Consider the following 16,062-nt stretch of genomic DNA (forward strand, 5'->3'; position numbering starts at 1 on the left):
TTTGTCCAAAGTCACACAGATAGTAAACGTCAAAGTCAAAAGTGAAATTAGGTCTCCAGACGTGTAGTTCAATACTTTCCCTCATTATTCCATGCTATTTTGAATCTCCTACTCAATTTAGGGGCAAAAGAAATCGAACGCAAAACTTTCCAAAGTTTCTTTTCTTACCTGACATGGTCAGAGAAGAGGAAGCATCCACTGCAGGTACAAGGGATGAGGAGACAACACTAGAGGATGTCTGAGTGGCTGCAGCTGAACGGCGCACGTGTCCAGTACAGAGGTCACTGGTTACTGGTCCAAACAGCTCCACGGAAACCCCAAGACTCTACCAAGTGGTAGTAGGTTTGGTAGGAGAGTGATGTCACAAAGCAGGCAGTTGAAAGGTATGAGAGAGCCAATAGGGAGGTCCGATCCCCAACAGGAAGGCGGGCTTGGGTGAAGAGAGTGTAGGAGAGCTAAAACAACACCTGAGTTTCTGAGCTCTGGGGAGGAAATCCTAGAAGACAGATTTACCTCCCCCAGGCTCTTCCATTAGGGAAATCATTGCCACATTTCTTACAGACGTTCATTAATACACTGAACTAAGAGTTACTTATATTCTACAGAGTATTCTATTTTATGTATCATATACTTAGAGCTATATAGATCTTCTTTAATTAATAATCCTTAGGAAGGAAAGAGCCATCTAGTTTGAACTATTACAGTTGTTCTGAAATCATATGTGTCTAATGAGTGAACTGATAGCAGCTTTTAAGGAGCCAAAGTAGGGATTAAGAAGCTCTTTTTGTAACTTGGTTCAAGAGTAGGGTGAAGTTTCTTGAGTGTACCTTGTGGAGAATGTTGTGGTCCAAGGCTCTTCTCTTTTAGTTTCTTCTCCTTGACTCCTACCTTCCTTGGGCTGGGCTAGGCTGGGGGCCAGGTTGGACTTGCGACTTAACGTTTCTCTTCCGCTTTCTCTTTTTTTTTTTTCTTCCATTATGGGCATTGCTTCGAGGACAAGCCTTGATCTTGCATTGGACGTTACTTCCTGTCAACTTCCAGCAGCAGGAGTCTTCTTTTCAGTGCTTGATGCTTCACGAAATAGACTCTGCCCGTTGGCAGCAAATACCAGAGAGCTAGGAGACAGAGCTGGTTGCAGACCTTTCCTCTTCCAGCCTTTGGTTGCAATTGTTTGGCCCATAATTTGCTAGCTCTAGTTCCTTGGGCCACACAGGTATCCTGCCATCTCCAGCTCTTGTTATATGTGAGAGACATTCTGAACACTGTCCCTTTTTCTTTGCACAGAAGTATATACAGTGTGGCAGTTACTGTAATCTCCTCCGCCTTGCAAACAGCCACTCTAGAATCTTGGACCTCTAGGACTCTCTGTCTTGCATGCTTGGGGGCAAGGCCAAGCAAAATGAAGAGGAGAATAATTAGAGAAAGAGGAGGACGTTGGTGGAGAATTGGGAGCAGGTAAGGTGAAAGGGCACAGGAGAAAAGAGATGCATGTAGACTTTTTGGTTTCTGTGGGAAACAGGTTGACACACTTGGGCCTCATTTGGTATTAACAGAACAGAGAGTTAAAGATCTAAGTAGCTAGATAGTGTGCAGCAACTGCCATGAAGTCTGTACACTGAAGAGAACAGTCTCACATCTAGTTTTCATTTTGTTTTATGTCATAGTACCTTATTTATAGCATTCACTGGTGTGTTTGTAGAATACAGATGTTTTCAAATGCTCTGGTTTTGTCTACATGGTTATCTCCTTGTCCTGTTTGTAAGGAATCCAACATTGTAAGACATATTGCATGTTTTTCTCTTGACGATTGTTGACCTTGAAGCGTCATGAACTAACTTGAGCTGTTGGATTCTGTGGAGAAACGTTCAAAAGGGTCTGTGAAAAAGGCACTGTGGTGAGTCGCATTATGCACCCGAGCGTAAGGAGCAGATATCTGCCACCAGCCCAGCTTGGCCTGGATTGCCTCTGTTTTAGTTCCCCTGGTTAGTGCTTTTCTCCCTAACCACTCTTGTGACTGTGATAATGTGAGTAAGGGCGGAGTTGCTAATGATCTATGTGTGAGGTAAGCTGGTTTGAGGGAGGCAATCTATGGACCTAGTCATTTTCCTTGGTGGTAAGCTTTCAGGGGTGCAGAGATTGATCTTCCTGGGGCCTTTTCTGGTCCCAGGAAGATATCGCATAGATGGGACCTCCCAAGACACACATTGAATCTTTAGGCCTGTTTTTCCTATTATGAGGTACGAGTTTCTTCACTGATGGGGATGATGCTTATCTGAGAAGAAATTGTGAAAGGTGGTGTAGTGTAGAGGTGTGGCTTAAGCTTTTAAGTTTTCCTCCAGGTTTTTCCCCTAAGCTTCCTACTTCGGACGGCCTACTTACATGATACTAGTAGGTGATGTCCGGCTAACAACTTCCTAAATATACCTGCAAGCCAGATCAGTGTCTCTTTTCTCTGTATTCCCATGGAAATCAAGAGTCCCGCCGAATTTTCCATCGAAACAGTTGATTTGTGTTGTCTCTAGGAATTCTAAAGGGCGTACCGTTGCTTCCTAACCGGTGTCATTTGGGAGATCCACCTCTGTACGTTCAAATGATTAATTTTGAGACTTTGCTCATGTGTGCAGTAAACCCTTGAATTCCCTAAGACCTTCCTTTCCTCCATCTCCTACCCCATTAAGCCCGCTTCAGTTCATCTCCTGAATTTCTTTGGAATCTGTCAGCCAGCTCTTCCTCAACTTCCTAATACTGAACTTGCCTGTCTGTTGCGATTAGGTCCTAACTGGCGTCCATATATCTTGTTTCCTTCCAATCCACTCTTCACACAAGAAACCTTCAAAGCAAGTTGGAACGTTGCTCATAAACATCGCTCACAAACATTGTTTTGAGAATAGAAAACACACTGTTGGCCTTTAAGACTCTGCGTGGTCTAGAATCCTCTCTGCTTCTCTAGCCCCATCTTGTGCCACTTTTGCCCTCACTTTCTATGCTTCAGATACACTGAATTAACCTTAGTTCTCACTCATCTGACAGAAGTCGGTTCAGATACTATTTTTCACTGTGATTCCTAGCATTAAGGAATTTGATTATCAGGTTTTGTATGAGGACTATTTCATCAGGGGTACAGAAGTTCTGGCCATCTCTGGTTTTGGATATCCCTTATTTGTTGAGACCTTTGCGTTGTTTGGTTGCCTTTTGTCTGTTTTCCAGATGGGAAAACAGGAACAAGGGAAGTATAGGTTATTACTAGGTGGGGTTGAACAAGTGGAGCAGCAAACTGCAAAGCAGAAAGAAGAGGGACGTACTATAGAGGGATATGACTTCCATTCTCAAGGCGCCTGCATCCTGTGCAGGGAGACAGCCTAACATAAAATGTGCCTAACAACAAATATATTGACTTCTTACTAAAAATCTCCAGTTCATAGAACCGAGGGGTTTGTACCTTCTCCTTTAAAAGTGATAGTCCTGGGACTTCCCCGGTGGTCCCGTGGTGAAGACTCTGCGCTTCCAATGCAGCAGGCGTGGGTTCAATCCCTGGTTGGGGAGCTAAGATCCCACATGCTGCGCAGCCAAAGAAATTTTTTTCGAACGTTATACTCCTGTATTGTTGGCTTTAGTGGTTTAGATTTTGTTTTACTGTTAAGAAGATTTCAGTTTATTTACCGGGAACAAACAACACATAATGTAAAAATAGTTTCCCAGAAACGATTTCCATCATTCTCTTCTTCCCTTTCTCCCGCAGACTGGTGTTTCACCTTGACAAGTTCTCTGTCATTCCATAGGAAAGCTGTCTGGCTTGGAGGTTGCAATCCCAGGGAATTTTTCATCAGCGGGGAAGTCTCCATCACTACAGAGGAATCAAGGGAGAAGTCAGTCCCTGGTAAGTGAGATGCTCCCCCTAAACACCAACACAGCAGTCGTGTACCTTTCAAGGGGTTCAGGGGCAAGATGGGCAAGGCATTTCTACTAACTCTTCTTAAGGATCACGGACAGTGCCCTATGCTACGAGGTAAGCGGTGACTGTTGTAGTTCTTACTGGTGATCCTTTCCTGTCACTGATTCTCGGCTTTCTTTGTATTTCATAGGACTGTTGTAAGTCCAATACAAAATGAGTCTTATTTTTAAAAACCTGAAATGTTTTACAGAGCCTAGCATTCTCATATAGGGTCCTTTCCATTCTCCCCACTTTCCCGAGAGGCCAAGAACACGTCACACCATGAACTAGGAGAGGGGGTAGAGCCCTTGCTGATGAAATACATCAACAAAGACAGAGTCTTAGCCTGCTTGCTCTCTGGACAGGATCTCGGACCACAAGGTCTTCAATCCTGGTATAAATGAAGGAAGTGAGGACAGTTCAACTGGCACTCTGATAACAAGAGTTCTGAAACACCTTCCGAAGAGACTATAGCAGTAGATGAGGGAAGGGAGTGCTACAGTGTGGCAGTACAGGGGGAATGATCGGCTACAGCAGTGAAAAGTGTGGTACCGATTGGTGTGCTCTCGGGGTTCTTGTACATGTAGCATAGATGACCTCTACAGTGGCCCTCCCACCTTCCCACCTGCATTAGGTGTTCTTTTTTTTTGTAATTTATGTTTATGTATTTATTTACTGTTTGAACTTATTTATTCTACGTATTTATTTTTTTGGCTGCACTGGGTCTCTCATTGCTGTGCACGGGCTTTCTCTAGTTGGCGGCTAGCGGGGGCTACTCTCGGTTGCGGTGTGCGGGCATCTCATCGCGGTGGCTTCTCTTGTTGCGGAGCGTGGGCTGTAGGCACGTGGGCTTCGGTAGTTGAGGCTCACGGGCTCTAGAATGCAGGCTCCGTCGTTGTGGCACATGCGCTTAGTTGCTGCACGGCATGTGGGATCTTCGCAGACCAGGGCTCGAACCCGTGTCCCCCGCATTGCATTGGCAGGCGGATTCTTAACCACGGCGCCACCAGGGAAGCCCTAGGTGTTCTCATATAGAGTCTAAAAACAGAGGGCACTGAGCGAAGGTAGTGGTTATTAAAGGCTCAGGATCTAAATTCTACCTGCCTCTACACCCCTTCCCAGCTGTCGATTTGACCCCATTTTTGAATGCCGACCTCATTCTTCAACTTTCTCTGGCGTTTGTTAATACTCACCTTGAAAACTTGTTTCTGTGATGCGTTGAGCAGACACAGGGTGGCAGACTGCAGAGGCGGAAGCTGGTGGTCGGATATTTGTGGGCTGAATCTCCTTCGGTCCCATTCCCATTTCTGGTTGCCCAGAGGCCCGACTTCCTGTGTATGACGCCGAGCCGTAGGATTGCGGGCAGGAGCCAAGTTCTCCATACAGTAAAGACCCCAGTGTGCCTTGGTCATAGTAATATACCTGGCTTCCTTCCTGGCAGGGAAGTGACAGGCGGCTCTGCCCCTGATTTGGAATCTGAGATGGTGTTCCCTGAGCAAGGCTGGCAGAAAGCGATGGATGTAGAGGGACCATGTTCTTGGCGTCTGAAGTTTTATCATACTGGGCTGCCAGAAACATGGAGGAGGCAGCTGTGTGGCGGTCAGTGAGTGCCAGAGTAAAGTCTCCGAGTGAAGAAGAATTCTTTTCAGTGCTTGCTGTGATGTCCCACTCAAGAACACCTGGATAGGAAGCAGCTGAAGTGGAGATCTGGCTGTGGTCAGTAACTCCAGATAACATAGTCGTGCTAGAATGTTGGTAAAGGTAGGCACTACCCATGAGTGTCTGGAAAGGGGTACCGGTAGCCGATGCCGAACTGACGGCAGGGGCAGAGACTCTGGAGAAGTTGCAGACACTTCGTGTTAGGGAAGTTGCATTGCTCACCACAGGAGGAGAATGCTGCAGAGAATTTAGAGTTCCAAGTAGAGATGGATGTTGGAAATTTTCTGTAAGAACAAGAGGGTCATGAAAAACTCAGGGAGGTTGAGAAATTCTCACTACGTTTGAGGAACGGCATCATCTGAAGGTTCTTGCTATCAGGACACCTCTACTATCACTACTTCCTGAGAAACCCAAAATCAGACAGTTGATGATGGCTGTAAGGACTGAGCAGTTTTCCACTCTTCTCTATTCACTGCCTGTGCTCCCATCTTGGGCACAGACGGGCAGAAGAGCCAAGTGGTGTGGTTCAGAGATTGTTCTCTAGGCTGGAAGCAACCTTCTCCCTGCCCTGTCTTTCCCTTCAGCCTGCACTCGTATTGACTTCTATGCTATTTCCTAGACTGGAAGCATTTTAGAACTAGGAGGCCCTTAGAGAACTTCGATGTTCTCAGTCTCATTTCGTGAGTAAGGAAACTGAGGCTCAGAGAGGTCGGGTTGACTTGTTCAAGTTCTCTCATTATGTTAGTATCATTACCAGGTTTCAGAACCTAAGTATCCTGACTTCCTTGCCAGGACTCCACTCTGAGCATGATACTGCCAGAAAGCAGGAGAAATAGAACTTATAATATAGGCATTTTTTTTGTCCATTAGAAAACAGTACGGCTATTACCATTGTCGTCTTCAGTGTCTCCCTTTGCTTGTGCAGTTCCCACGCTATTACCTAGAGGTGACGTACAGCTCAGTCCAACTGGTGAATTGAAAGAGTCATTTTTGCCCTCTTCAAGCCTGGTTTCTCATCCTACCTCAAAATGATTACCCGAAAGTGGATTTCTTAAGTGCTTTTGGAAAGGGAAAAGTTATCTGATTACTTCAGATTACTCACCTATAAAGTGGTTATAACACCACCACCAATAATAATAGCAGTAATAATTAATAGATGAATAAGCTGATCTATTGCGTATGATTTATATGGAGGAAGATACAATAAGTTCTAGAAAGACAAAGAAAAATCATGACAAGCATATTACGTTAACGAAAAAGAAATCCATAGATATTAATGAAAACTGGGGTATGTGGCAAGTATCGAAGCCTAATGAATTTACTAACAAATGGCATTCTGTACCATCCATGCAATATTATGAAAGTGAATTTTGCCCACTCTATTTTAGTGAATACTGTTAACCAGAAAACACGATGGAGGTGATAGAGGTGAATGAATTCCTAGCCAATGCATACAGACAGAGAAGGTATGTCAGTAAAAAATGCATAACAAGCAACAGAATGCAATAAATGTGCATGTATAGGTAGCCACAACACATATAGACAAGTATTTCAATGAAAACCGGTACGAAGCAGACAGCAAAATAATAAGTGTAAAAGAGTTTCATTATTGTGCTCCTTCATATTTTTACCCAGCAAGTAAGAGGTATTAAGCCTAGGAGAAATATATATTTCAATGAATATAGCTTATATAATAAGCAGAAAGGAAGCTTAAAATGTATCAGGAAGGTTTTGGGATTTATCCTAGAACTTAGATTAGAATCATCTTCAGCATCCAAGAAGATGGCATCCCAAAACCTCAAAAAACCATCATGCCTAGAATCCAATTAAAAAAGATTTTCAAATGTAAGAAAATCCACAGGACTCCACAATATGGTTTTCGATAAACGTGGATGTTTGTTTGTTTTGTTTCTTTGGCCGCGCCGCGTGGCCCTGGCCGTGAAAGCACCGAGTCCTAAGCACTGGACCGCCAGGGAATTCCCTAAGTGGGGGGAATTAGAGATGTGGGGCTTGACTTTTTCTTCTTCTTCTTCGGTAGCTAAGCTCTACAAGCGAACGATGGCTGTTGATCAATGTGCTCTCTGTGTTAGGAAGGAAATAACTGTAAAAATGAAAAGCAGCCTTGCCTTAGAACCTACATATCACACAAAGGAAAATAGTCCTTCTGATTCAATTTAGAAGATATCACTTAAAATGTTGAATTGGTGAAATGTCTACCTAGTTTAAAAATTAGAAAGAATAAAACACTGAAAAGCAGCCCCCTAGATAACCACTGTGGTTGCTTGCTTATAGGAGGCATCATTTCTAAAACGTATTTCTAAAATGTTTATATTCAAAACTGTCAAGTGGCCAACTGTATTCAGAGAGGCAATAAAAGAAAGAAAACGGAGTATGACTTTTCTGATAAGCTGCCTTTCCTGGTGATCCCCTGTTCTGGCCTTACTTTCCTTCTTAGTCTGTTAATGTAAGGGTTTGCTACCATCAACTTGGTTTTGCCCTGCTCTGAGCAGGTTTCCCTCTGTGCTGTTTCTGCTTTAATTGAAAATCTTTGGTTCCCATCAGCATTCCATTGCAAACTCTGTTTTTCTTGAGAGCTCCTCTATGCTTTCCCTCTTCATTCTTACATTTTCTCCCATCTCTTGGTGCCTGTTGGCCTGTGCTAATGAAAACCATCCTAAACTTCCTTACGCTCGACTCTGTGCCTCCCTGTAGAGCCCAGTACTCTCCATCCTCTCTCCCTATTCTCTCTTTTCAACTAGTCGAAATCCTAGTGGAGGGAGACCATTAGAGATGAAACATCTTGGTATATATTGCTAGTTTTCTATGTCCCCTGGCTTTTCTATGTTTCTGTTGAAACACTCTTGAGAAGTGTCTGATTTCGTTTTCTACATGGGTACCCTTTAAGGCTCAATACTGGAAAAGAAGGGGATCAGAGTGATCAACCCAACGTGGTATCCTAACGTAACAGTTAAGGAAAGCAACAGGCTTTGTGAGACGACAGCCAGTGATTTGTCCAAAGTCACACAGATAGTAAACGTCAAAGTCAAAAGTGAAATTAGGTCTCCAGACGTGTAGTTCAATACTTTCCCTCATTATTCCATGCTATTTTGAATCTCCTACTCAATTTAGGGGCAAAAGAAATCGAACGCAAAACTTTCCAAAGTTTCTTTTCTTACCTGACATGGTCAGAGAAGAGGAAGCATCCACTGCAGGTACAAGGGATGAGGAGACAACACTAGAGGATGTCTGAGTGGCTGCAGCTGAACGGCGCACGTGTCCAGTACAGAGGTCACTGGTTACTGGTCCAAACAGCTCCACGGAAACCCCAAGGCTCTACCAAGTGGTAGTAGGTTTGGTAGGAGAGTGATGTCACAAAGCAGGCAGTTGAAAGGTATGAGAGAGCCAGTAGGGAGGTCCGATCCCCAACAGGAAGGCGGGCTTGGGTGAAGAGAGTGTAGGAGAGCTAAAACAACACCTGAGTTTCTGAGCTCTGGGGAGGAAATCCTAGAAGACAGATTTACCTCCCCCAGGCTCTTCCATTAGGGAAATCATTGCAACATTTCTTACAGACGTTCATTAATACACTGAACTAAGAGTTACTTATATTCTACAGAGTATTCTATTTTATGTATCATATACTTAGAGCTATATAGATCTTATTTAATTAATAATCCTTAGGAAGGAAAGAGCCATCTAGTTTGAACTATTACAGTTGTTCTGAAATCATATGTGTCTAATGAGTGAACTGATAGCAGCTTTTAAGGAGCCAAAGTAGGGATTAAGAAGCTCTTTTTGTAACTTGGTTCAAGAGTAGGGTGAAGTTTCTTGAGTGTACCTTGTGGAGAATGTTGTGGTCCAAGGCTCTTCTCTTTTAGTTTCTTCTCCTTGACTCCTACCTTCCTTGGGCTGGGCTAGGCTAGGCTGGGGGCCAGGTTGGACTTGCGACTTAACATTTCTCTTCCGCTTTCTCTTTTTTTTTTTTCTTCCATTATGGGCATTGCTTCGAGGACAAGCCTTGATCTTGCATTGGACGTTACTTCCTGTCAACTTCCAGCAGCAGGAGTCTTCTTTTCAGTGCTTGATGCTTCACGAAATAGACTCTGCCCGTTGGCAGCAAATACCAGAGAGCTAGGAGACAGAGCTGGTTGCAGACCTTTCCTCTTCCAGCCTTTGGTTGCAATTGTTTGGCCCATAATTTGCTAGCTCTAGTTCCTTGGGCCACACAGGTATCCTGCCATCTCCAGCTCTTGTTATATGTGAGAGACATTCTGAACACTGTCCCTTTTTCTTTGCACAGAAGTATATACAGTGTGGCAGTTACTGTAATCTCCTCCGCCTTGCAAACAGCCACTCTAGAATCTTGGACCTCTAGGACTCTCTGTCTTGCATGCTTGGGGGCAAGGCCAAGCAAAATGAAGAGGAGAATAATTAGAGAAAGAGGAGGACGTTGGTGGAGAATTGGGAGCAGGTAAGGTGAAAGGGCACAGGAGAAAAGAGATGCATGTAGACTTTTTGGTTTCTGTGGGAAACAGGTTGACACACTTGGGCCTCATTTGGTATTAACAGAACAGAGAGTTAAAGATCTAAGTAGCTAGATAGTGTGCAGCAACTGCCATGAAGTCTGTACACTGAAGAGAACAGTCTCACATCTAGTTTTCATTTTGTTTTATGTCATAGTACCTTATTTATAGCATTCACTGGTGTGTTTGTAGAATACAGATGTTTTCAAATGCTCTGGTTTTGTCTACATGGTTATCTCCTTGTCCTGTTTGTAAGGAATCCAACATTGTAAGACATATTGCATGTTTTTCTCTTGACGATTGTTGACCTTGAAGCGTCATGAACTAACTTGAGCTGTTGGATTCTGTGGAGAAACGTTCAAAAGGGTCTGTGAAAAAGGCACTGTGGTGAGTCGCATTATGCACCCGAGCGTAAGGAGCAGATATCTGCCACCAGCCCAGCTTGGCCTGGATTGCCTCTGTTTTAGTTCCCCTGGTTAGTGCTTTTCTCCCTAACCACTCTTGTGACTGTGATAATGTGAGTAAGGGCGGAGTTGCTAATGATCTATGTGTGAGGTAAGCTGGTTTGAGGGAGGAAATCTATGGACCTAGTCATTTTCCTTGGTGGTAAGCTTTCAGGGGTGCAGAGATTGATCTTCCTGGGGCCTTTTCTGGTCCCAGGAAGATATCGCATAGATGGGACCTCCCAAGACACACATTGAATCTTTAGGCCTGTTTTTCCTATTATGAGGTACGAGTTTCTTCACTGATGGGGATGATGCTTATCTGAGAAGAAATTGTGAAAGGTGGTGTAGTGTAGAGGTGTGGCTTAAGCTTTTAAGTTTTCCTCCAGGTTTTTCCCCTAAGCTTCCTACTTCGGACGGCCTACTTACATGATACTAGTAGGTGATGTCCGGCTAACAACTTCCTAAATATACCTGCAAGCCAGATCAGTGTCTCTTTTCTCTGTATTCCCATGGAAATCAAGAGTCCCGCCGAATTTTCCATCGAAACAGTTGATTTGTGTTGTCTCTAGGAATTCTAAAGGGCGTACCGTTGCTTCCTAACCGGTGTCATTTGGGAGATCCGCCTCTGTACGTTCAAATGATTAATTTTGAGACTTTGCTCATGTGTGCAGTAAACCCTTGAATTCCCTAAGACCTTCCTTTCCTCCATCTCCTACCCCATTAAGCCCGCTTCAGTTCATCTCCTGAATTTCTTTGGAATCTGTCAGCCAGCTCTTCCTCAACTTCCTAATACTGAACTTGCCTGTCTGTTGCGATTAGGTCCTAACTAGTGTCCATATATCTTGTTTCCTTCCAATCCACTCTTCACACAAGAAACCTTCAAAGCAAGTTGGAACGTTGCTCATAAACATCGCTCACAAGCATTGTTTTGAGAATAGAAAACACACTGTTGGCCTTTAAGACTCTGCGTGGTCTAGAATCCTCTCTGCTTCTCTAGTCCCATCTTGTGCCACTTTTGCCCTCACTTTCTATGCTTCAGATACACTGAATTAACCTTAGTTCTCACTCATCTGACAGAAGTCAGTTCAGATACTATTTTTCACTGTGATTCCTAGCATTAAGGAATTTGATTATCAGGTTTTGTATGAGGACTATTTCATCAGGGGTACAGAAGTTCTGGCCATCTCTGGTTTTGGATACCCCTTATTTGTTGAGACCTTTGCGTTGTTTGGTTGCCTTTTGTCTGTTTTCCAGATGGGGAAGTATAGGTTATTACTAGGTGGGGTTGAACAAGTGGAGCAGCAAACTGCAAAGCAGAAAGAAGAGGGACGTACTATAGAGGGATATGACTTCCATTCTCAAGGCGCCTGCATCCTGTGCAGGGAGACAGCCTAACATAAAATGTGCCTAACAACAAATATATTGACTTCTTACTAAAAATCTCCAGTTCATAGAACCGAGGGGTTTGTACCTTCTCCTTTAAAAGTGATAGTCCTGGGACTTCCCCGGTGGTCCCGTGGTGAAGACTCTGCGCTTCCAATGCAGCAGGCGTGGGTTCAATCCCTGGTTGGGGAGCTAAGATCCCACATGCTGCGCAGCCAAAGAAATTTTTTTCGAACGTTATACTCCTGTATTATTGGCTTTAGTGGTTTAGATTTTGTTTTACTGTTAAGAAGATTTCAGTTTATTTACCGGGAACAAACAACACATAATGTAAAAATAGTTTCCCAGAAACGATTTCCATCATTCTCTTCTTCCCTTTCTCCCGCAGACTGGTGTTTCACCTTGACAAGTTCTCTGTCATTCCATAGGAAAGCTGTCTGGCTTGGAGGTTGCAATCCCAGGGAATTTTTCATCAGCGGGGAAGTCTCCATCACTACAGAGGAATCAAGGGAGAAGTCAGTCCCTGGTAAGTGAGATGCTCCCCCTAAACACCAACACAGCAGTCGTGTACCTTTCAAGGGGTTCAGGGGCAAGATGGGCAAGGCATTTCTACTAACTCTTCTTAAGGATCACGGACAGTGCCCTATGCTACGAGGTAAGCGGTGACTGTTGTAGTTCTTACTGGTGATCCTTTCCTGTCACTGATTCTCGGCTTTCTTTGTATTTCATAGGACTGTTGTAAGTCCAATACAAAATGAGTCTTATTTTTAAAAACCTGAAATGTTTTACAGAGCCTAGCATTCTCATATAGGGTCCTTTCCATTCTCCCCACTTTCCCGAGAGGCCAAGAACACGTCACACCATGAACTAGGAGAGGGGGTAGAGCCCTTGCTGATGAAATACATCAACAAAGACAGAGTCTTAGCCTGCTTGCTCTCTGGACAGGATCTCGGACCACAAGGTCTTCAATCCTGGTATAAATGAAGGAAGTGAGGACAGTTCAACTGGCACTCTGATAACAAGAGTTCTGAAACACCTTCCGAAGAGACTATAGCAGTAGATGAGGGAAGGGAGTGCTACAGTGTGGCAGTACAGGGGGAATGATCGGCTACAGCAGTGAAAAGTGTGGTACCGATTGGTGTGCTCTCGGGGTTCTTGTACATGTAGCATAGATGACCTCTACAGTGGCCCTCCCACCTTCCCACCTGCATTAGGTGTTCTTTTTTTTTGTAATTTATGTTTATGTATTTATTTACTGTTTGAACTTATTTATTCTACGTATTTATTTTTTTGGCTGCACTGGGTCTCTCATTGCTGTGCACGGGCTTTCTCTAGTTGGCGGCTAGCGGGGGCTACTCTCGGTTGCGGTGTGCGGGCATCTCATCGCGGTGGCTTCTCTTGTTGCGGAGCGTGGGCTGTAGGCACGTGGGCTTCGGTAGTTGAGGCTCACGGGCTCTAGAATGCAGGCTCCGTCGTTGTGGCACACGCGCTTAGTTGCTGCACGGCATGTGGGATCTTCGCAGACCAGGGCTCGAACCCGTGTCCCCCGCATTGCATTGGCAGGCGGATTCTTAACCACGGCGCCACCAGGGAAGCCCTAGGTGTTCTCATATAGAGTCTAAAAACAGAGAGCACTGAGAGAAGGTAGTGGTTATTAAAGGCTCAGGATCTAAATTCTACCTGTCTCTACACCCCTTCCCAGCTGTCGATTTGACCCCATTTTTGAATGCTGACCTCATTGTTCAACTTTTCTCTGCCGTCTGTATACTCACCTTGAAAACTTGTTTCTGTGATGCGTTGAGCAGACACAGGGTGGCAGACTGCAGAGGTGGAAGCTGGTGGTCGGATATTTGTGGGCTGAATCTCCTTCAGTCCCATTCCCATTTCTGGTTGCACAGAGGCCCGACTTCCTGTGTATGACGCCGAGCCGTAGGATTGCGGGCAGGAGCCAAGTTCTCCATACAGTAAAGACCCCAGTGTGCCTTGGTTACAGTAATATACCTGGCTTCCTTCCTGGCAGGGAAGTGACAGGCGGCTATGCCCCTGATTTGTTCGTGGGCCTCCTGATCCAGCAGTTCCCTTGGCTCTGCCCCTGTCGTCAGCTGCCCCTAGGATAACTCTGAGCCCTAGCCACTTCTCTGGTAGATTTCCCTATTCCCCCACTACAGTCACACCTGAATAAGGCAACTCAGACCTTTCAGAGATGTGTCCTGAACCTCTTGTTTTCTGAAATACCTATCTGGTGGTTGTGAGACTTAAGGCCAGCGTCCCCGAGAGACTTTTTCTATTTCTCCTAGTAAACCTAGACTCATCTTCTGTCACCTTCAACTCTACTCCAATTGTGTTCTTTCAACCCAGACCTCTGACCCTGCTTTTTACTTCTGCCATTTCATCCTCGCTCCTGCTTCCTTTCCTAAATCCATACGTCTCTTTTGGCCTTCCTAGCCCTGGGCCAAGTTCCTTCCTCTTTGCTCAGTTTTTACCCCTTTCCTTCATTCTCCCATCCAACTTTCAGTCCTTCCTTTCTCACGCCCCAGTTAGCAGCATCTGAAAATTCGAAAGGTTTGTTACTCGTCTATTAATTGTATTCCATTTACTTATTCAGTTCTATACCTATCTTACCTGTGTATGGAAGAACAGCTGGTAGCCAAGGTGGCACCAAGAATCCTAGCAGCTCTCACTTGACGTATCCGTAGTAGTCGGCAATTTCCATTTCGTTTTCCCTCTCGGTGAAAAATTGCAGCTTGCCCGAAGAGGTGTATCCGGCAGCATTCTCCCGTTGTTGTTGAGCCCGCCTCTTCATGGCCTCTCGCTCTGGCCTCTGCTCTTGTTCGATGGGCTTTGACATGACTGGCTCAGGCACGTTGGGTTCCCTCCATGGAACTCGTTGCTTGCTGAAGTCTTGGAGTAGAAATTGGGTTTGGAGCTTGGGTGGGGACTGGCGCTTATTCACAGCAGGGGGAACAGGCTCCCGCTGGAGAGGAGCGCCAGATGAAGTTTTGGAGGGTGCAGGCCTAGGAGCAGCAGACTGAGGGACACGAGGCTGGGTACGGTTGGTCCAAGCCGGTTGGGTTGGGTTGGTCACAGTTGGCTGAGCTGGTTTGGCGGGGCCTGGCAAAGAGGCAGGAGCTGGCTGGGATGAATTGACTGCAGCAGGTTGAGCTGAGTCAGTAGAACCAGGCTGGGCACGGTAAGCCCCAGCAGGCCGATGTGAGGCCAGAGACTGTGGCCTCCGAGGAGCGGGTCGAGCTTGAGGCTTGTCCCAGGCAGAAAAAGGCAGAGGTATCAACTTGACCTTCCCAGGAGGAGGCCGCTCATACTGGGCTGGAGATGGACACTCTGTTTCAGCACTGCTGTCTGGTTTCTGGGCTTGGACTTGCGTTTTCTCAGGACCCTTCCCCTCACGTGGGGTATGCCGCCATGGCTGGATAGCTGGAGGTGGCTGGGGGTCTTTGGGGTTGCTTGACTTTCCCAAGAGCCGACAGGAAGAGAGCCCAGTTTTCGTCTCATTCTTCTTCCCCAGCGCATGAAGAACCTTCACAGACTCCAGCATGCGCACGCCAAGGGAGGTTCGAGGCTTTTGAAAGCTCTGTTGGAGAAGCTCAGTTTGGTGTTCCTTTCGCTTCGTGTGGGGGATTGCTGGCTTCTCTTCTGCCTTGACTTTGTTCCCTGACTGCTTGTTCTCTTCAGCCTTGTTTCTCCCTCTGGTCCTTTTGGTCTTTTCCTGCCCGTGGCTCTTAGTTTTGCTGATCTTTCTGGATGCAGCTTTCTGAGGTTTGCCTTGAGAGTGCTTGGCCGTGTTCACAGGAGCCCTGTCACTGACTGCAGCGTGGCATATAACCACTTCTCCCCCTAACAGTCACTCTGGATTCTTTGGCTGGATTTTGGCCTTGGGAGCGCCACTGATAGGCTCAGAGGCTTTCTGTTTGTTCTTCCTGGGTTGATCAGAGGGAACCTTTATGACACTTGGCTTTTCCTGCACCTGATTCACCTTAATGGCTCTGGTGTCTTTAGCTTTGATCACGTTGGGACCTTGGGATTGACCAAGATCTTTCAAAGGATTAAAGAGCTGGGGAAGGTGAATATCCTCCGCCAGTGTAGTAATGTCTGCAAGACCACTGCT

General features: G+C 45.5%; 1 protein-coding gene across 1 annotated transcript in view; it reads left to right on the top strand.

Annotated features, from left to right (window-relative positions):
- Positions 1–16,062, top strand: part of LOC309622014 (uncharacterized protein) — a 127,383-nt gene that overhangs the window by 4,764 nt on the left and 106,557 nt on the right. The window contains exons 3-4 of the mRNA XM_082409234.1: positions 3,780–3,877; positions 12,368–12,465. Coding sequence (XP_082265360.1) covers positions 3,780–3,877; positions 12,368–12,465 — 196 coding nt within the window. The remainder of the gene's footprint in view (positions 1–3,779; positions 3,878–12,367; positions 12,466–16,062) is intronic.

Source organism: Balaenoptera borealis, assembly GCF_965194805.1.
Source record: "Balaenoptera borealis genome assembly, contig: HAP1_SCAFFOLD_1392, whole genome shotgun sequence".
NCBI lineage: Eukaryota > Metazoa > Chordata > Mammalia > Artiodactyla > Balaenopteridae > Balaenoptera > Balaenoptera borealis.